This window comes from Coregonus lavaretus, assembly GCF_964263955.1.
Source record: "Coregonus lavaretus genome assembly, chromosome: 7".
Taxonomy (NCBI): domain Eukaryota; kingdom Metazoa; phylum Chordata; class Actinopteri; order Salmoniformes; family Salmonidae; genus Coregonus; species Coregonus lavaretus.
In genome coordinates this window covers 56,978,900-57,001,759 of record NC_139994.1, presented here as the reverse complement: position 1 = coordinate 57,001,759, position 22,860 = coordinate 56,978,900, and the positions used below count along the sequence as shown (strand labels likewise).

Below are 22,860 nucleotides of genomic sequence, written 5' to 3'. Positions count from 1 at the left end.
AGGCACAGTGATTTGAGCTATCCGATTGGCCAGCGCAGAAGGCGCACTCGATTTAGCCACAAATCTCCCAGTCTGTCGGGTAGGCAGAGTTTGTCTTTACAGACAAATTAAATGGTTCAAAATGGGAACACTTTGCTTACCCGGTGCACAGGGCTTCTGAATCAAGTGCACCTACCACCAACAGCGCAACACAAAAAAATATAAAAATAAAAATAAAGAGCGCAAGCCTTTACCGTTGGCTTTTCTACAGGAATGTTTGTTGATCGACTAGGAATGCCGGTCGACCGGTTGGCAACCACTGTTGAAAATGTAGCCTACTAATGTTAAATGGAACCCAACCGAATGAGCCGTGAGATAAGACAGGAAAGAAATGAGAATCATGATTAAATGGAAATCATGAGGCATTGAATACCAGGAAGGTGCCATGGTCCACCCACCCATAGATATACAACCTGAATAGAATTGTGGAATGTGTTGACCTTTGTAACAAACTTACATAGTAGATAATAATAACCATAACTAACTGCGTTACATAGGATACAGACATGGAATAGAGGCATTGGGCAGATAAAGCAAGTTAATGGTGGTGTGTGTGTGGTGTGAGTGTGTGTGGTGTGAGTATGTGGTGTGTGTGCATCCATGTAGGCATCTTGCACTGTCATGTTTCTACTGTGGATCCAAATAAGGTAAATGTCAAATGTATGCGTGTTGAGCTGATGATGAGTGTTTCATTGGTAGAGTTTGCCCTCTAGGGGAAGTATAGTCAACCACAGACAGAAAGTCCCTTGTCCTTCCTCCCTTGCCCTATAGAGTCCCACAGTATGAGTCATAATACCCATATAACCTAGAGGTCAAAGAGGGAAATTGTCATTTTTAGTTTTTCCACCATTCATTTTTCCAATACGGGATTTTAGAAACATTTAAAATAAGGGCTGTGTTTCGTGTAGGCTTACCCTGGCGTGACGTTTTGATAACCATGTAAATCTCTCTCAGACAAGGTGACTTTTAAAACGATTGGAACCATTTCCCTGTTTGACCACTAACTCAACATTGGGGCTCTATTCCCCATTCTCCAATTACTCCAATACATATAGAGTGAAGTTAGCAATGTCATGCCATTAGATCTTGCTTTTTAGCTTTTGCTTAAATTACATTTGAATACAGTTTTGAAGTGAAACTGAGAGAGGGGAGGGAGCACCTGCGAGAAAGGGAATTGGGCTTATTTAACCTGTCGTGGCAACACGAAAGGAAATAGTAACAGTCGATGGCACACCACACAGACTTACCGTCGATCTCCTCGTCTGTCGTCAGCTCATCATTGGAGCAGATGCTTAACACGTTAACCAGCATCTCAGTGACTAGAGAGAGAGAGAGAGAGAGAGAGAGAGAGAGAGAGAGAGAGAGAGAGAGAGAGAGAGAGAGAGAGAGAGAGAGAGAGAGAGAGAGAGAGAGAGAGAGAGAGAGAGAGAGAGAGAGAGAGAGAGAGAGGGAGGAAGGGGGTGGAGAGAGAGAGAGAAAGGAAGGGGGTGGAGAGGGAGAGAGAGAGAAAGAAACCGTCAGAGAGAGGAAGTAAGGGAGAGAGGGAGAGCTAGGAATAGCTGCTAGAAAGCCATGTCTAAAATGTGACATCCAACTAGAGTGTTTGGGGAATGGGTTGGGGAACTACACTTCAGGGGAGAACAGGGAGAGGGGGGGGGGGGGGGGGGGGTGTTGCCACATTTAACTACACTTCAGGAGAACAGGGAGATGGGGGGGGGGGGGGGGGGGGCTGGGGTGTTGCCGCATTTAACTACACTTCAGGAGAGAACAGGGAGATGGGGGGAGGGTTGTGTGAGGGGGGGGGGGGGGTCTTGGATGAGATAATTTATAGTTTATACATTGATTAAATTAAACAGAGAATGTAAATTGTAACTTGTCATGCAACTTTAGTACAGTAGATGTCAGCAACATGCAAAGGAGGGGTGACTGGGTGTGCTGGAGATTAAAGTGGATGTACACTACCAGTCAAAAATGTGGACACACCTACTAATTCCAGGGTTTTTCTTTATTTTTACTTTTTTTTTTTACATTGTAGAATAATAGTGAAGACAGCAAAACTATGAAATAACACACATGGAATCATGTAGTAACCAATAAAAGTGTTAAACAAATCAAAATATATTTTATATTTGAGATTCTTCAAAGTAGCCACCATTTACCTTGATGACAGCTTTGCACACTATGGACATTCTCTCAACCACATCCATGAGGTTATCCAGAGCGACTTACAAATTGGTGCATTCAACTTATGATAGCAACTTATGATAGCCCTATTTGGTAAAAGACCAAGTCCATATTATGGCAAGAACAGCTCAAATAAGCAAAGAGAAACGACAGTCCATCATTACTTTAAGACATGAAGGTCAGTCAATACGGAACATTTCCAGAACTTTGAACGTTTCTTAAAGTGCAGTCGCAAAAACCACAAAGCGCTATGATGAAACTGGCTCTCATAAGGACCGCCACAGGAATCGAAGACCCAGAGTTACCTCTGCTGCAGAGGATAAGTTCATTAGAGTTACCAGCCTCAGAAATTGCAGCCCAAATAAATGCTTCACAGAGTAACAGACACATCTCAACATCAACTGTTCAGAGGAGACTGCGTGAATCAGGCCTTCATGGTCGAATTGCTGCAAAGAAACCACTACTAAAGGACACCAATAAGAAGAAGAGACCTGCTTGGGCCAAGAAACACGAGCAATGGACATTAGACCGGTGGAAATTTGTCGTTTGGTCTGGAGTCCAAATTTTTGGTTCGAACCGCTGTGTCTTTGTGAGACGTGATGTGGGTGAACGGATGATCTCCGCATGTGTAGTTCCCACAGTGAAGCATGGAGGAGGAGGTGTTATGGTGTGGGGGTGCTTTGCTGGTGACACTGTCTGTGATTTATTTAGAATTCAAGGCACACTTAACCAGCATGGCTACCACAGCATTATGCAGCGATACGCCATCCCATCTGGTTTGGGCTTAGTGGGACTATCATTTTTTTTCAACAGGACAATGACCCAACACACCTCCAGGCTGTGTAAGGGCTATTTGACCAAGAAGGAGAGTGATGGAGTGCTGCATCAGATGACCTGGCCTCCACAATCACCTGACCTCAACCCAATTGAGATGGTTTGGGATGAGTCGGACCGTAGAGTGAAGGAAAAGCAGCCAACAAGTGCTCAGTATATGTGGCAACTCCTTCAAGACTGTTGGAAAAGCATTCCAGGTAAAGCTGGTTGAGAAAATGCCAATAGTGTGCAAAGCTTTCATCAAGGCAAAGGCTGGCTATTAGAAATAATCTCAAATATAAAATATATTTTGATTTGTTAACACTTTTTTGGTTACTACATGATTCCATATGTGTTCTTTCATAGTTTTGATGTCTTCACTATTATTCTACAATGTAGAAAATAGTCACAAAAAAAAAAAAAACTTGAATGAGTAGGTGTGTCCAAACCTTTGACTGGTACTGTATGTCACACTAGCCTTCAGCCTTATGACACATTATACTAAAATACATGCAGTCAAAGATACTGTAAATTGCTTTTGACAACCCTGTGGCGTTATGCTGAATGACATTTGATGTGATAATTAAGGACATATTTTTGATTGATAGGTTAGACATGACTATATCCACCACTGCATGGGAGTCCTAATAACAGCTTGCTAAACGTATTAAATTAACTTGAACCTCACTTTTGACTGGGTTGTCATTGTGTGTGTGTGTGTGTGTGTGTGTGTGTGTTGTGTGTGTGTTAGTGTGTTGTGTGTTTGTGTGTGTGTCTTAGTGTGCTGTGTGTGTTGTGTGTGTTAGTGTGTGTCTTAGTGTGTTGTGTGTGTTAGTGTGTTGTGTGTGTGTGTGTGTTGTGTGTGTTAGTGTGTGTGTCCCGCTCACCTTTCTCCCCGACAAAGGGCAGGGACCAGGTGAAGACGTCCATGAAGTTGGGCAGCCAGTAGGGGTGAGGGGAGCAGTTGAACTGCCTGATGTTCATCACATTGTTCTCATACTTCAGTACTGCAGCTGTAGGGAACAGGCAAAGACATCATTTAGATTAACTTGAATAAACATGTACTGGTTACTTCAGCCATTTAAGTTTAATTACTAAAAAAAACATGAGGTAATTGATTTCCTCAACATTTTTGAGTAAGTACTTATTCAGGGTGTGAAACACTGTATGTTGCAGACAGAAATAGAATGAATAGAGATGACATGATTCCCTATTCTATCTGACAGACAATCGTTTCTGTTCTACTTGATCAATTTAGTTCTGTAATTTGACGTCCTCCTGAACAGACCCATGGAGAGAGGAGGTGTGTTAAAGGAACATATCAAACATTTACAACTTCATATACATAATCTCCAGCACTACCCCAACATCAACATACAGTGCCTTCAGAAAGTACTCAGATCCCTTGACTTTTTCCACATTTTGTTACGTTACAGCCATATTCTAAAATTGATTTTTTTTATCCCCTCATCAATCTACACACAATACCCCATAATGACGAAGCAAAAACAGGTTTTTAGAAATGTTAGCTAATTTATTAAAAATGTAAAACTGAAATATCACATTTACATAAGTATTCAGACCCTTTACTCAGTACTTTGTTGACACATCTTTGGCAGCGATTACAGCATTGAGTCTTCTTGGGTATGACGCTCCAAGCTTGGCACACCTGTTTTTGAAGAGTTTCTCCCATTCTTCTCTGCAGATCCTCTCAAGCTCTGTCAGGTTGGATGGGGAGTGTCGCTGCACAGCTATTTTCAGGTCTCTCCAGAGATGTTTGATCAGGTTCAAGTCCAGGCTCTGGCTGGGCCGCTCAAGGACATTAAGAGACTTGTCCCGAAGCCACTCCTGCTTTGTCTTGGCTGGTGCTTAGGGTCGTTGTCCTGTTGGAAGGTGAACCTTCACCCCAGTCTGAGGTCCTGAGCGCTCTGGAGCAGGTTTTCATTAAGGATCTCTCTGTACTTTGCTCCGTTCATCTTTGCCTCGATCCTGACTAGTCTCCCAGTCCCTGCCGCTGAAAAACATCCCCACAGCATGATGCTGCCACCACCATGCTTCACCGTAAGGATGGTGCCAGGTTTCCTCCAGACGTGACGCTTGGCATTCAGGCCAAATTGTTCAGTATTGGTTTCATCAGACCAGAGAATCTTGCTTCACATGGTCTGAGAGTCTTTAGGTGCCTCCAAGCGGGCTGTCAAATGCCTTTTACTGAGGAGTGGCTTCAGTCTGGCCACTCTACCATAAAGGCCTGATTGGTGGAGTGCTGCAGAGATGGTTGTCCTTCTGGAAGGTTCTCTTATCTCCACAGAGGAACTCTAGAGCTCTGTCAGAGTGACCATCGGGTTCTTGGTCACTTCCCTGACCAAGGCCCTTCTCCCCCGATTGCTCAGTTTGGCCAGCTCTAGGAAGAGTCTTGGTGGTCCCAAACTTCTTCCATTTAAGAATGATGGAGGCCACTGTGTTCTTGGGGACCTTCAATGCTGCAGACATTTTTTGGTACCCTTCCCCAGATCTGTGCCTCGACACAATCCTGTCTAAGAGCTCTACGGACAATTCCTTCAACCTCATGGCTTGGTTTTTGCTCTGACATGCACTGTCAACTGTGGGACCTTATATAGACAGGTGTGTGCCTTTCCAAATCATGTCCAATCAATTTAATTTACCACAGGTGGACTCCAATCAAGTTGTAGAAACATCTCAAGGATGATCAATGGAAACAGGATGCACCTGAGCTCAATTTCGAGTCTCATAGAAAAGGGTCTGAATACTTATGTAAATAAGGTATTTCTGTTTTTTATTTTTAATAAATTTGCAAAAAAATCTAAAAACCTTTTCTCGCTTTGTCATTATGGGTTATTGTGTGTAGATTGCTGAGGATTTTTTTTATTTAATCCATTTTAGAATAAAGCTGTAACGTAAGAAAATGTGGAAAAAGTCAAGGGGTCTGAATACTTTCCCAAGGCACTGTATGTGAAAATGGAGCGTTTCTATGTTTTGAAGTAAAAACAGAGGAAGAAAAGTGTTTTCAATGACATCGGTGTGCATCATGTGATTTTAACCAATTATTAGGCGTTGCCTACTAATTGCTGACTAATTGCCTACTAATTTTTGATGATGTCATTGGAAACACTTATCTTTCTCTATCTTCTTTACTACAAAACATAGAAATGTGCCATTTTCATATACAGTATGTTGGGGTGGTGCTGGAGATGGTGAATATGAAATTTCATCTGACACAACCCATGTTGGTTTCACTTTACTTAAAGCATCCAGGTATTATGCATTACAACTTGTTATAAGCATGTATGTTATTAATGTTTTATAACAATGCGTATTTAGTATGTTTTGTCTCTCTATGTTTCCAAGTGTCTCAAACAGGGTTTTATTTGGTCTGGATCATTATGAAATGATTACAAGACATTATAATGTGGTAATACTGTACATGTTCATGACAATGCATTAGAACTGCATCATAGTGAATTATCCCTGGACGCTTTAAAGTAAAGTGTTACCCCAATAGCTACTGTAACACGTTGAACGAATCACCGGTGTACATAGCATTATGAATGCATTCAGAGGGCCTTCTATCCTAGAACATTCATAGAGTGCATTTTAAAACTGTCCATAAAACCGTAAATTCAGCTCATCACTAAACCCCAATAAACCTGTTAGTTTTACACCATGAGGGACGGTGTGCCTTGCAATTAAAACAGCGGTATTAAGTAAAAATACCTAGTCAGTCTCCGCTGTGTGCCTGTTCTACACAGCTGGCCTTTTAAATCCATCCTTGGCTCTACCAGAATGTTCTTTGGCCTTGATGCCAAGCCCCCAACCCCCACCACTACAGTCCCAGCATCATTTAAAGGGATTTAAAACATGAATAAAACCAGGAAAAACACCTCGCTCAGCATATGGGCTTGATGGGGCTGATCGCCTCCATTCCTTAGTGAGAGAACATTCATTTCTGGTGAGGGATGAGGGATGGAGGGAGAGGGTGAAAGAAGAGAGTGAGATAAAGCGGCAGGGAAGAGGGGGGATGGAGGTGAAAGAGATAGATGAGGTGAGGGAAGAGGGAGAGAGAGAGAGCGATGCAGAGCAGAATTAGGCCGATACTCGCTAATTATCAAAATCTAGAAAAGAGCCGTTCAATTCTACAGCCATTCCCAAACCTTCCATAACAAATCACCTACAGAGAGATGAACCTGGAGAAGAGTCCCCTAAGCAAGCTGGTCCTGGGTCTCTCTTCACAAACACACCCCACAGAGCCCCAGGACAGCAACACAATTAGACCCAACCAAATCATGATTAAACAAAAAGAGAATTACTTCACACATTGTGGAAAGAATTAACAAAAAAACAGAGCAAACTAGAATGATATTTGGCCCTAAACAGAGTCCCAGGACCAGCTTGCTTAGGGGACTCTTCTCCAGGTTCATCTCTGAATACCTGACCAGTGTGACTGACCCAAACTTAAGGAAAGCTTTGACTATTTACAGACTCAGTGAGCATAGCCTTGCTATTGAGAAAGGCCGCTGTAGGAAGACCTGGCTCTCAAGAGAAGGCTATGTACACACTGCCCACAAAATGAGGTGGAAACTGAGCTGCACTTCCTAACCTCATGCCAAATGTATGACTATATTAAAGACACATATTTCCCTCAGATTACACAGACCCAAAGAATTTGAAAACAAACCCAATTTTGATAATCTCCCATATCTATTGGGTGAAATACCACACAGTGTGCCATCACAGCAGCAAGATTTGTGACCTGTTGCTACAAGAAAAGGGCAACCAGTGAAGAACAAACACCATTGTAAATGTTTATTTATTTTCCCTTTTGTACTTTAACTATTTGCACATAATATCACATTTGAAATGTCTTTATTCTTTTGGAACTTTTGTGAGTGTCATTTTAACTGTAAAAAATGTTTTATTGTTTATTTTTCACTTTTGTTTATTTTCTATTTCACTTGCTTTGCCAATGTAAACATATGTTTCCCATGCCAATAAAGCCCCTTAAATTGAAATTGAATTGAAATTGAGAGTGAGAGAGAGATGATTAGAGAGAGCAAGAGAGAGAGATGATTGGAGAGAGAGAGAGATGATTGGAGAGAGCGAGATGATTGGACAGAGCGAGAGAGAGAGATGATTGGAGAGAGACGAGAGGGAGATGGAGGGATGTTGAAATGAAAATCTGGGGGCAGAAAAATAAGCTGAAACACAGCAAATCTACTCGTAAGTTCCACAGGAGATAAAACAAAGGGGAAAAGTTTACTGGAGAACCAGGAGGAGTGCTTTGGTTCGCCACAGTATGCAATACCGCTCAAGAAGTCCATAAGAATGTGCATACATAGAGCTTTTTCTGTGCCAATATGCATGGATTATCGGATCTGTGGAAAACACAGAACTCTCTGGGAGGCAATTGCAACATACCAAAGATGAGGTCAGAAACCGAGGCTGTACCAAGAACCAGTTTAACCCATATAGTGTTTATGAGTGAAACATATGTAATACAGTAACAAAACATATAATCACGGTCCAACAAATCCAATCTGTTTTTTTGTATCTTGAAAAATCTATAGATTCTTCTGGATGTTTTAGAATGATGATAAAAAACCATTTCCAAATACATTATGTCATGTACGACTTAACAAACTTGTATTATAATACTTTGCTATATTGTCCCACTAGGATCAGACCTGGGCCTGGGCCAATGACCTAGTCGGTCTAATCAGGGTAAGGTGATATCACGTTGCAACAGGCCAGGGAACCACACAGACAGACACTGCTGCCTAACCCCCTTTATACAGCAATCTGCTCCCCCTCCCAGCAGCAACGCCCAGCCAATGTGGCCCAGATTCGTTGAGGGGAAAGCTGACACCGAGGTCGGGTCCTGGTAGGGGACTTTCCTGCCTCAGGGCGTCTCCTGGCTGGGTTTGAGAATAGCAAGTCATCAAACGCGGCATGCCAGCCATCTGCATGTCATGAGTCTGTACAGCTACAGCCAGACAGAGACTAACATTCACTTGCATCCCAGTGGGCTTGGTGAGAGGTGGGGTTGGTGGTACTGTGGTGAGACGAGCGGGTGCGGGAGCAAGCAAACGGTGCAGCCTTGAGAATCAACAACCATTATTATGAGCTTCTGTGCCTTCTCTTAGACACAGACACACAAACTCAGAAAGCACAAATCCACTAGCATTGTAGTATCTAAGCAGTTAGTGGCTTATAACAAGCAATCCCTCATGCTACAAGGCTCAGCTGGTTGTCGTTTGTGACACCAGTGTTCTGGGTTTGATTCCAGGAAGGACCACATATTCCTAACATGTATTAACTGACTTGCTTTTCATTTTGTTTTTTACTCACAAAACAATTTATTTTCTGAGGTCTTGTTGCAGTTCCTCAGATGACCACCGGGTGTCTCTGTTGCTCTGATTAAGCTGCATGCTCCTCTAGTGCTTCTTGGAGGAAAGACCAGACTGTCTGTGCTCTAACACATACACACTACCACGGTCAAGCCAGCCCGACGCCTACCCACCGGTCTGCCCTCTCGTACATTATTTACAGAGTAGTACCTGCTGAGAAGGGATTTCCTCCCTTCGTCACGAGGACGGCTCTCTGATCCCCTCTGTCTGGAGGGATGAAAGTTCCTCTCTACCTCCTCTGGCTTAATGCTTCCTCCTGTACTGTCTGTCTGTCTGACTGTCTGTCTGTGAGGCTGACTGCCCATCAGACTCTACTATCTACAGTGCCTGGCAAAAGTATTCATCCCCCTTGGCGTTTTTCCTATTTTGAAGCACAGTTCCCGCTCAGCCCAGTCAAAACTGTTCGCTGCTCTGGCACCCCAATGGTGGAACAAGCTCCCTCACGACGCCAGGACGGCGGAGTCACTCACCACCTTCCGGAGACACTTGAAACCCCACCTCTTTAAGTAATACCTGGGATAGGATAAAGTAATCCTTCTACCCCCCCTTACCTCACCCCCCCCAGAAAAAAATAATATATATTGTAAAGTGGTTATCCCACTGGCTATAAGGTGAATGCACCAATTTGTAAGTCGCTCTGGATAAGAGCGTCTGCTAAATGACGTAAATGTAAATGTTAAATGGATGTTTATTTGAATTTCATGTAATGGACATACACAAAATAGTCCAAATTGGTGAAGTGAAATGAAAAAAATAACTTGTTTCAAAAAATTATAATAAATAAATAATGGAAAAGTGAGGCGTGCATATGTATTCACCCCCTTTGCTATGAAGCCCCTAAATAAGATCTGGTGCAACCAATTACCTTCAGAAGTCACATAATTAGTTATATAAAGTCCACCTGTGTGCAATCTAAGTGTCACATGATCTGTCACATGATCTCAGTATATATACACCTGTTCTAAAAGGCCCCAGAGTCTGCAACACCACTAAGCAAGGGGCACCACCAAGCAAGCGGCACCATGAAGACCAAGGAGCTCTCCAAACAGGACAGGGACAAAGTTGTGGAGAAGTACAGACCAGGGTTGGGTTATAAAAATATATCCGAAACTTTGAACATCCCACGGAGCACCATTAAATCCATTATTAAAAAATGGAAAGAATATGGCACCACAACAAACCTGCCAAGAGAGGGGCGCCCACCAAAACTCACGGACCAGGCAAGAAGGGCATTAATCAGAGAGGCAACAAAGAGACCAAAGTTAACCCAGAAGGAGCTGCAAAAAAAAGAAGCAAACACGTTTGGTGTTCGCCAAAAGCCATGGGGGAGACTCCCCAAACATATGGAAGAAGGTACTCTGGTCAGATGAGACTAAAATTGAGCTTTTTGGCCATCAAGGAAAACGCTATGTCTTGCGCAAACCCAACACCTCTCATCACCCCGAGAACACCATCCCCACAGTGAAGCATGGTGGTGGCAGCATCATGCTGTGGGGATGTTATTAATCGGCAGGGACAGGGAAACTGGTCAGAATTGAAGGAATGATGGATGGTGCTAAATATAGGGAAATTCTTGAGGGAAACCTGTTTCAGTCTTCCAGAGATTTGAGATTGGGACGGAGGTTCACCTTCCAGCAGGACAATGACCCTAAGCATACTGCTAAAGCAACACTCGAGTGGTTTAAGGGGAAACATTTAAATGTCTTGGAATGGCCTAGTCAAAGCCCAGACCTCAATCCAATTGAGAATCGGTGGTATGACTTAAAAGATTGCTGTACACCAGCGGAACCCATCCAACTTGAAGGAGCTGGAGCAATTTTGCCTTGAAGAATGGGCAATAATCCCAGTAGCTACATGTGCCAAGTTTACAGAGACATACCCCAAGAGACTTGTATCTGTAATTGCTGCAAAAGGTGGCTCTACAAAGTATTGACTTTGGGGGGGTGAATAGTTATGCACGCTCAAGTTTTCTGTTTTTTTGTCTTATTTCTTGTTTGTTTCACAATAAGAAATATTTTGCATCTTCAAAAGTGGTAGGCATGTTGTGTAAATCAAATGATACGAACCCTCCATTTTAATTGCAGGTTGTAAGGCAACAAAATAGGAAAAATGCCAAGGGGGGTGAATACTTTCGCAAGCCACTGTACCTCTCTGTATTCCACTCATGTAACAGAGGTAGACAGGAAATAGAGGAGGGAAATGGGCCGTTTTGATTTTTCACTTCACTTCTATTTATCATCCCACACATATTTGATCCAAGTATCCGTGGGACAATACAGTAGGCTATACAGTACAGTGTTAGTAATAATGCAGATCGAGTTGTCAATGTCACTGATCAATAATTGAGGTTTTGATCTTAACTGCACTTAAGTCACAGAAGGAGACTAAATAATAACCATGGAATGCTTATTGGTTAACTGCTCCTCTCTTGCCAAGAGTCCCATCCAGCTTCCCTCCCAGAAATTCAGAAAGGAAAACAGAACGTCCCTGTTCTGCTCTGACGTGCTCTGGCTGGAGAGGGTGGGAATCCCTGGAGACTGTCCAGAGAAGGTCCCCACGCTGTCGTCTGTGACGAGGCGGAAAATTCCCTTCTTCACGGTCGTCATTCCTGTCCCGGGGATCCCATCCTGATATTTATTCCACGCTCAGCATGCCATCTCTTTCCACCCCTCGTACGATCGCACCGCCACAGCCAACCTCACAGGAAACTGAACGCTGACATTTGACCCCCAGAGGTCAATGAACAATGGCCTCGGCCATATCTCTGAGCCTGTCCTCTCTAGAGCAACAGCACATTTCCATCTCTATTTTCATTCTATCGATGAATAACAGGAGAGAGAAGGGGAAATATGTCTGTTTAGGAAGCAGGTAGGCTAAATGTTTGTGCTGAAGTTTGACCTAGTGATTAACACAGCCAACTTCTCAACACACATGCCTGAATCCCCAGTCTGACACTTTCAAAGCCATCCATCTACTTCGGTCTCCCCGTCACACTTTCAACTGTCTAAACACAAGCATCAACAACATACGACAGGGGAAAATCAGGTAAATGTCTTATGTGCTATGTTTGGATATGCGTAATTACCATCACTGTCCAAGGGACAGGCCCAGCGACCGAAGGGTCTTGTTGAGCTGGGTGATTTTAATTAAGCAGCTAGCCAATACAGTGAGGGAAAAAAGTATTTGATCCCCTGCTGATTTTGTACGTTTGCCCACTGACAAAGAAATGATCAGTCTATAATTTTAATGGTAGGTTTATTTGAACAGTGAGAGACAGAATAACAACAAAAACATCCAGAAAAATGCATGTCAAAAATGTTATAAATTGATTTGCATTTTAATGAGGGAAATAAGTATTTCACCCCCTCTCAATCTGAAAGATCTCTGGCTCCCAGGTGTCTTTTATACAGGTAACGAGCTGAGATTAGGAGCACACTCTTAAAGGGAATGCTCCCAATCTCATCTTGATACCTGTATAAAAGACACCTGTCCACAGAAGCAATCAATCAATCAGATTCCAAACTCTCCACCATGGCCAAGACCAAAGAGCTCTCCAAGGATGTCAGGGACAAGATTGTAGACCTACACAAGGCTGGAATGGGCTACAAGACCATCGCCATGCAGCTTGTTGGTGCGATTATTCGCAAATGGAAGAAACACAAAATAACTGTCAATCTCCCTCGGCCTGGGGCTCCATGCAAGATCTCACCTCGTGGAGTTGCAATGATCATGAGAACGGTAAGGAATCAGCCCAGAACTACACGGGAGGATCTTGTCAATGATCTCAAGGCAGCTGGGACCATAGTCACCAAGAAAACAATTGGTAACACACTACGCCGTGAAGGACTGAAATCCTGCAGCGCCTGCAAGGTCCCCCTGCTCAAGAAAGCACATATACACGCCCGTCTGAAGTTTGCCAGTGAACATCTGAATGATTCAGAGGAGAACTTGGTGAAAGTGTTGTGGTCAGATGAGACCAAAATTGAGCTCTTTGGCATCAACTCAACTCGCCGTGTTTGGAGGAGGAGGAATGCTGCCTATGACCCCAAGAAGACGATCCCCACCGTCAAACATGGAGGTGGAAACATTATGCTTTGGGGGTGTTTTTCTGCTAAGGGGACAGGACAACTTCACCGCATCAAAGGGACGATGGACGGGGCCATGTACCGTCAAATCTTGGGTGATTAGCCAGTCTCCAGAGCTTAATCCCATAGAAAATCTGTGGAGGGAGCTGAAGGTTTGAGTTGCCAAACGTCAGCCTCGAAACCTTAATGACTTGGAGAAGATCTGCAAAGAGGAGTGGAACAAAATCCCTCCTGAGATGTGTGCAAACCTGGTGGCCAACTACAAGAAACGTCTGACCTCTGTGATTGCCAACAAGGGTTTTGCCACCAAGTACTAAGCCATGTTTTGCAGAGGGGTCAAATACTTATTTCCCTCATTAAAATGCAAATCAATTAATAACATTTTTGACATGCGTTTTTCTGGATTTTGTTGTTGTTATTCTGTCTCTCACTGTTCAAATAAACCTACCATTAAAATTATAGACTGATCATTTCTTTGTCAGTGGGCAAACGTACAAAATCAGCAGGGGATCAAATACTTTTTTCCCTCACTGTATAGCATGCAAAAATATTATTTCCCCCTTCGAGTCCTCCAACCTCCTCCATGTGTTGCAGCAGCCAGTTTGCATGTTTACAGCTCATGGAGAGCATGGATAAAGAGAGAGAGGGGAGAGTGAGAGAGAGAGAGAGCAATCATGGCAGTGTGTTCATTCATTTGAGCGCAGGGTGTACCTTAGTTCATCTCTCTCTATATGCGCACCAGTGTAATGTCAGGAAAGGAGCAGGAGGAGAATAAGACATTAGCCTGAGTGACCACCAGTGACTACCCAGCTCCAGCTCATGTGACCACAGACAACTTGACCCCTGACAGGAGACCCTGTAGAGTAGTAGACCCTTGTCTCAGGGGTGGAACAATCTGATTCCACAATTTAACTAATCCTTTTCTAAAAAATGAGCTATTTGGCTGTTACTTTATATTCACGCAATGTTGGCCTTTGTGTTTAGGTTTGTATTTATTTGCCTGTGAAACCACCGGCTAGGGGTGCCCTGGCTCTGACGGCATCCCCTCTATGATGAGGGTTACACTGTCCCAGAACCGCAGACCATTGGGGAAGGACCCGGTTAATCTGAATCTGGCAACCTCCCCCTCCTTGCTGAGTTGACGGGCTCCATTTAGATTTACAGTGGCCATCGGCTGGCCATCAATCACTAGACTGCGGCGCTCGCAACCGAGGCCCCGGTCCAAGACGAGAGAAGATCAATCTATTACGGTCACTTGCATTTCAATTGGGCCCCCTGCCACCGCCCCCACCTAAATGAATGATCAGACAGATTCTAACCATATTTGTGCCTCATTGGGCGGTTCTTAACAGAAATAACATTGAGAATAGAATGTTCTCTTCTTAACCCTTCAGTTAGAAGATCTATAGAACTATCGTGGGAATCATCCCTTGTTGTTTCAAGAGAACAGAAAAGAATCCCATAAAACTACATCACCTGAGTCGTACCCTTTTTAACCATAAAAAAGATTTGAGGAAATATGCAACAGATGTTAAATGCACCATAAAACTACAGCGGGAAGTAGAATCTAGTAGGGCTGAGTAATTGCCTGCGTTCCTGACTCTGCTTCACAAGGCCGGCTATTTAAAGCTCTTTACCTTTGAGTTGGCAAAGCTGGGATCAAATATCAAAGTGGGCCGAGATTAGGGAACATCAAGGTTAAAACAACAACCTGGATGGGGCTGTAAACATAGCCCACTGTAAGACTGACTAAAAGACTCCAAAACATCCCGACACATGCCCTCAAGTAAACTCACTGGCTTCGCCCCAATTCACACCTATGCGAAAATATGCCCCCATGGGGAAAATGGCAGAGTCTCTCTCTCTCTGTGTGTGTCAAAAACAGCCCCATCCCTTTCTCTCCCTGTCCCGGAACTCCCCTTTGGTGCCCCTATTGGCCAAAAAGAGTCGTTCTGAGAGTTTTTTTGCTGACTCACTTCACAAAGGTCTGTGTCCAGCCTACTCCAGAGTGTGAATGCCAAATGGACCGCAGCCAGTCCAGCCCATCCCCATCTAAACCAACCCAAGAGACGCAAAATAAACTAATACATAGTTGAGCTAATGAATACTGGGGACTCTGTGCTTACCTTTGTTATTGTAGACGTCTAGGTAGTTGGGTGCTGAGAAGATGGTGATGAGAGAAGGAAACCCTGTCGTCTGGGACTTCCTGTACATGCGGTACCTAGAGGGAGAGACAGCATCATCATTACCGTTACAACAACATTACCTAATACTGTACTTGTGGTCCTCTGTAGCTCAGTGTGGTAGAGTAGTGGGTTAGTTCCCCAGGACCACCTGAAATGTACGCACGCACGACTTTAAAATCGTTTTGGATAAAAGCGCCTGCTAAATGGCATATATTACAACAGATTATATATTAATGTAACATACACATTGTTATTGTATGCATGTGAATGAAGTCAACAGTGCCCTGAGGAATAATTTAATTGATTTGGACAGGGTAATCTGATCCTAGAGCTGTGCCTAAGGCTGACTTGTATGTCAAGCTGTTCTTGCTCTTTGAGTGGGCCAGACAGTCTGCGTGGACAAGCAGCGAGAGTGCAGTAAACAAACAGGGTGACAAGCCTTCTGTCAGTTTGGGCGATCCGCTCTGCCTCATCAGCCTTTTCTTCAACGTTTTGACATGCTTGCTCCCAAAGTCCTTTGAGGAGGCACGGATGGCCGAAACTCAATAACTTTGAATTCAGCACAATTTTTTAGCAAGCACAGGTTCGAATGTTTACTTGCGTAGGCTCAAGCAACATAGTTGTCCGAGGAGAATGGCCGTAGCAGTTAGCAGTGGGCAAAAAGAGGGCACTTACCCAGCGTCCTGTGCTTCATGGGCTCGAATGACAGATAACAAGTTATTGTGTTGTAGAAAGTCGCAGACAGCGGGGTAGCTGTTGAAAGACAAGATGACACGTGCTTGATTAACGGGTCTAATTTGATCAAAAGACAGTGATTAGATTTTGTTGACACATAATTGAAATAGATATTCATTCAAATGTATTTTAATACATTTATAAATATAAGCAGATGCATCTTCATCATGTTACCATGAGAAAGGGCAAACAAAATGATCCAGCATAAAATCACAGACCTTTTCTCAACAAACACTATAATTATTCAGTGTGTGTGTGTGTGTGTAGCTTTTGCATACTCATGCAGTTCTGATCAGGCTGAGATGAAGGTGGAAAAAACAAACTGCCAGTAATTACAGTGTAGTACAATTTCAGTATTTTCCATTCCATAACCTTTCGTTACCAAAGATACCAAAAGTCCACTGGAAATGTCATTTTGCTTTCAGTGAGGTAGGCCCTAGTCACACAGCCAACAAACCCCTTAAAACCAGTTACGTTGAAAACATTCCTAAATCAACTCCCGGAGAAGGAACGTTTAATAAGTGAGTGACCTTGGGAAACAGAATGCAGCTGTGAGTCCAAATCCTTTAATAACTCCCGACCACAAAAACCTCTGAAGGCTATTCAATGAACAGCTGATGTCACATGAGAGCAATCCAAGGATAAATATGCAATATTCTCAGACTGTTTACAAATCGTTCAACGAACCACACTCATTGTGCAACCTATTCATGTTTGTATTTTATTGTAGCTTACAATAATCAACCATTTCACATGGAGAAAAATACACATCAGCTGCACATTTGGAAATACGTAACGTAAGTGGGATCATTTAGCGCCTCCAGTGCTTGTTGCTGGATTGAGCTAATTAGCATAACAATGGACATGCTCTTTGCTCAGTCTGAGTCTCCATTGCTGAAAGCTTTTGGACCTAGAGGGTAGCTCACTGCTTTGTGTGATAGGTAGATAGATTTTTTTCTGAAGCCTTGCATTTCAGGCCACTGGGCACTTCTGGTAACATCCATTGTCCTCCCCCTACAGTTAATATCCAGGACAAAAAGTAGACAAGAGAACATATACTCTCACTTCACTAAAAGTAAACAAATATGTCTCAATTCACATTTCCTTGTTAGACGGGTAACAGGATATGCTTTGAGTGGCACAGTTACACATCAGGCTTCTAAGCTGAGAGGACTTTGCTTTGTCACTCAATGTCGACTTACACCTAGAAATAGGTCTAGGTATCACATTCATTCTGTTACTGATGACATGAGGAGAGAAAGTACAACTGACGGAGGAACATTACCAAAGTGTGTACGGTTTCTTTGTGGTGTGATCGCATTGCTTCGAGGAAAATAAAAAGTGTGCATCTAATATCCATCTTGATTCATTCTTTTAGTCCATTCTTTCTTTCCATGCACCTGTCGCTGTTTAGCAGATGCTGTTGTTTTTTAAAAGTTTTTTTTAGGGGGTAGATCAGATTAATATTGCAGATAGATTGTAACTTCCATCAATGTCATTGTCTGCATCACTTCCAATCCCCCATGTTTATATATACAGTGGGGAGAACAAGTATTTGATACACTGCCGATTTTGCAGGTTTTCCTACTTACAAAGCATGTAGAGATCTGTAATTTTTATCATAGGTACACTTCAACTGTGAGAGACGGAATCTAAAACAAAAATCCAGAAAATCACATTGTATGATTTTTAAGTAATTAATTTGCATTTTATTGCATGACATAAGTATTTGATCACCTACCAACCAGAAAGAATTCCGGCTCTCACAGACCTGTTAGTTTTATTTTAAGAAGCCCTCCTGTTCTCCACTCATTACCTGTATTAACTGCACCTGTTTGAACTCGTTACCTGAATAAAAGACACCTGTCCACACACTCAATCAAACAGACTTCAACCTCTCCACAATGGCCAAGACCAGAGAGCTGTGTAAGGACATCAGGGATAAAATTGTAGACCTGCACAAGGCTGGGATGGGCAAGCAGCTTGGTGAGAAGGCAACAACTGTTGGCGCAATTATTAGAAAATGGAAGAAGTTCAAGATGATGGTCAATCACCCTCGGTCTGGGGCTCCATGCAAGATCTCACCTCGTGGGGCATCAATGATCATGAGGAAGGTGAGGGATCAGCCCAGAACTACACGGCAGGACCTGGTCAATGACCTGAAGAGAGCTGGGACCACAGTCTCAAAGAAAACCATTAGTAACACACTACGCCGTCATGGATTAAAATCCTGCAGCGCACGCAAGGTCCCCCTGCTCAAGCCAGCGTATGTCCAGGCCCATCTGAAGTTTGCCAATGACCATCTGGATGATCCAGAGGAGGAATGGGAGATGGTCATGTGGTCTGATGAGACAAAAATATAGCTTTTTTGTCTAAACTCCACTCGCTGTGTTTGGAGGAAGAAGAAGGATGAGTACAACCCCAAGAACACCATCCCAACCGTGAAGCATGGAGGTGGAAACATCATTCTTTGGGGATGCTTTTCTGCAAAGGGGACAGGACGACTGCACCGTATTGAGGGGAGGATGGATGGGGCCATGTATCGCGAGATCTTGGCCAACAACCTCCTTCCCTCAGTAAGAGCATTGAAGATGGGTCGTGGCTGGGTCTTCCAGCATGACAACGACCCGAAACACACAGCCAGGGCAACTAAGTAGTGGCTCCGTAAGAAGTATCTCAAGGTCCTGGAGTGGCCTAGCCAGTCTCAAGACCTGAACCCAATAGAAAATATTTGGAGGGAGCTGAAAGTCCATATTGCCCAGCGACAGCCCCGAAACCTGAAGGATCTGGAGAAGGTCTGTATGGAGGAGTGGGCCAAAATCCCTGCTGCAGTGTGTGCAAACCTGGTCAAGACCTACAGGAAACGTATGATCTCTGTAATTGCAAACAAAGGTTTCTGTACCAAATATTAAGTTCTGCTTTTCTGATGTATCAAATACTTATGTCATGCAATAAAATGCAAATTAATTACTTAAAAATCATACAATGTGATTTTCTGGATTTTTGTTTTAGATTCCGTCTCTCACAGTTGAAGTGTACCTATGATAAAAAGTACAGACCTCTACATGCTTTGTAAGTAGGAAAACCTGCAAAATCGGCAGTGTATCAAATACTTGTTCTCCCCACAGTATATATATATACATTGAGGGAAAAAATTATTTGATCCCCTGCTGATTTTGTACGTTTGCCCACTGACAAAGAAATGATCAGTCTATAATTTTAATGGTAGGGTTATTTGAACAGTGAGAGACAGAATAACAACAAAAAAATCCAGAAAAACGCATGTCAGAAATGTTATAAATTGATTTGCATTTTAAATGAGGGAAATAAGTATTTGACCCCCTCTCAATCAGAAAGTTCTCTGGCTCCCAGGTTTCTTTTATACAGGTAACGAGCTGAGATTAGGAGCACACTCTTAAAGGGAGTGCTCCTAATCTCAGTTTGTTACCTGTATAAAAGACACCTGTCCACAGAAGCAATCAATCAGATTCCAAACTCTCCACCATGGCCAAGACCAAAGAGCTCTCCAAGGATGTCAGGGACAAGATTGTAGACCTACACAAGGCTGGAATGGGCTACAAGACCATCGCCAAGCAGCTTGGTGAGACGGTGACAACAGTTGGTGCGATTATTCGCAAATGGAAGAAACACAACAGAACTGTCAATCTCCCTCGGCCTGGGGCTCCATGCAAGATCTCACCTTGTGGAGTTGCAATGATTATGAGAACGGTGAGGAATCAGTCCAGAACTACACGGGAGGATCTTGTCAATGATCTCAAGGCAGCTGGGACTATAGTCACCAAGAAAACAACTGGTAACACACTACACCGTGAAGGACTGAAATCCTGCAGCGCCCGCAAGGTCCCCCTGCTCAAGAAAGCACATATACAGGGCCGTCTGAAGTTTGCCAATGAACATCTGAATGATTCAGAGGAGAACTGGGTGAAAGTGTTGTGGTCAGATGAGACCAAAATCGAGGTCTTTGGCATCAACTCAACTCGCTGTGTTTGGAGGAGGAGGAATGCTGCCTATGACCCGAAGAACACCATCCCCACCGTCAAACATGGAGGTGGAAACATTATGCTTTGGGGGTGTTTTTCTGCTAAGAGGACAGGACAACTTCACCGCATCAAAGGGACAATGGACAGGGCCATGTACCGTCAGATCTTGGGTGAGAACCTCCTTCCCTCAGCCAGGGCATTGAAAATGGGTCGTGGATGGGTATTCCAGCATGACAATGACCCAAAACACACGGCTAAGGCAACAAAGGAGTGGCTCAAGAAGAAGCACATTAAGGTCCTGGAGTGGCCTAGCCAGTCTCCAGACCTTAATCCCATAGAAAATATGTGGAGGGAGCTGAAGGTTTGAGTTGCCAAACGTCAGCCTCGAAACCTTAATGACTTGGAGAAGATCTGCAAAGAGGAGAGGGACAAAATCCCTCCTGAGATGTGTGCAAACCTGGTGGCCAACTACAAGAAACGTCTGACCTCTGTGATTGCCAACAAGGGTTTTGCCACCAAGTACTAAGTCATGTTTTGCAGAGGGGTCAAATACTTATTTCCCTCATTAAAATGCAAATCAATTAATAACATTTTTGACATGCGTTTTTCTGGATTTTGTTGTTGTTATTCTGTCTCTCACTGTTCAAATAAACCTACCATTAAAATTATCGACTGATCATGTGTTTGTTAGTGGGCAAATGTACAAAATCAGCAGGGGATCAAATAATTTTTTCCCCTCACTGTACATACACATGCATATCCTTAAAAATATATATATTCCCCTTTATTACTTTCCAACCCCACCACCCTTTCCCTAATTGGAGTAAACTAGTGAACAACAATGCCTCTACTTCCAGCTTATACTTACTTTATACATTTTATGGACACAGTCAATTTTAAAATATTTATATTTTGTTTGTTTTATCCTGAACTTCTTCTACTCTCAACCTCTCCGATCATTTTCATGATGTCCATCCGGTTTGCTTCTATATGCCATATCTTTCTAACTGTGCTCTTTCACAAAAGCTCCCAACCTACAACCTATATACTCATTGTGGACACAGTATGCTTACATTATTAGTTATCTTGTTATTAGTTGTTGTTAGTTGTTATTAGTCCCATCCTTCAACTCCATTCAACACCACCCATCTATCTCTTAACACCATCCGTATAGGATTTCTATTTGCCATATATTTTTCAACTGTACTGTGATGTTTTACAAAAGTTCTGAACCTTTCTATTCTCATTGTTTCTACAGATTGTAAATTGAAAATAAACATTTTTGCTAAAACTATTAATATATTATTGATCGATTGACTATGACTTTTCAGATCACCCAGTAATGCTATCTGCAAGGTTATCTCCAGGTAAATATTGGAATCCTTTAGCCATTCCTGGACCTGTGTCCAAAAACAAGCTACAAATGGACAGTACCAAAACAAATGACCTAATGATTCTCTCTTCGCAGCAAAATCTGCAGAGCTGGGAAGATTGTATCCCCCATATAAATAACATTCTATTGGTAGCAAGAATTTTATGTAATAATTGAAATTGAAATATTCTTAGTTTTGAATCCGGTGTCGTTTTGCGTATCAGTTCATAAACACTATGCCATGGGATCGGTACGTCAGAAATCTCTTCCCAACTATTTTGCAATCTATATGGGACGGCTGTCAATCCTATGTCCTTAAATTAAACTGGTATACTTTTGTATTTATCACAGTTTTTTTTAACCAATTATGTTCTTTAATGCAAGGCCGACAGACAAGTTCCTTACTTTCTCCCCCTTCCACTTTCCTCTTCCATATTTGCGGTAAGGCTGCAATTATTTGGTTGTAATTTTGGGTAGAGCAGACATTTCCATATGTTTTTGTTAGCTGCAAGTGCGACATAACTCCACCAGTCCTACCGATGATATCATTTACGAAGATTATACCTTTTTTATAAATTTTGTCAAAAAAATGAGTTTTTTTGTCAATTAGTATATTTGAGTTTAACCACAATATTTGTTGCATTATTTCTTCTGTCGTTTCTGGAGGATTAAATTGAAATTGCAACCAACCTTCTATGGCTTGTTTTAGAAATAGTGATATTTGGGAGATTATTTCCTTTTCAAATAACTGAAAGTGAGAGGTTGTAATCTGAATAAAGGGAAAAAGGCCATTCTTGAACATTGGGTGAGACAATCTTACTAATTTGCTAAAGAACCAGTTCGGATTTAAGTATAACTTTTGTATGACTGAAGCTTTTAGTGATAGGTCTAATGCTTTAATATTTAATAATTTCTGTCCTCCGAATTCATATTCATTATATAAATAGGCCCGTTTAATTTTGTCTGGCTTGCCATTCCAAATAAAATTGAATCTTTTTTTCTTATATAATTTTAAAAAACTGT

General features: G+C 42.6%; 1 protein-coding gene across 1 annotated transcript in view; it reads right to left on the bottom strand.

Moving 5' to 3' along the window:
* LOC311131999 (protein phosphatase 3 catalytic subunit alpha) overlaps nucleotides 1–22,860 on the bottom strand; it is a 143,124-nt gene that overhangs the window by 12,550 nt on the left and 107,714 nt on the right. The window contains exons 7-10 of the mRNA XM_084165162.1: nucleotides 16,405–16,482; nucleotides 15,670–15,764; nucleotides 3,924–4,049; nucleotides 1,287–1,358 (exon numbers count right to left, since the gene is read on the bottom strand). Of these exons, the coding sequence (XP_084021288.1) occupies nucleotides 1,287–1,358; nucleotides 3,924–4,049; nucleotides 15,670–15,764; nucleotides 16,405–16,482 (371 nt within the window). The remainder of the gene's footprint in view (nucleotides 1–1,286; nucleotides 1,359–3,923; nucleotides 4,050–15,669; nucleotides 15,765–16,404; nucleotides 16,483–22,860) is intronic.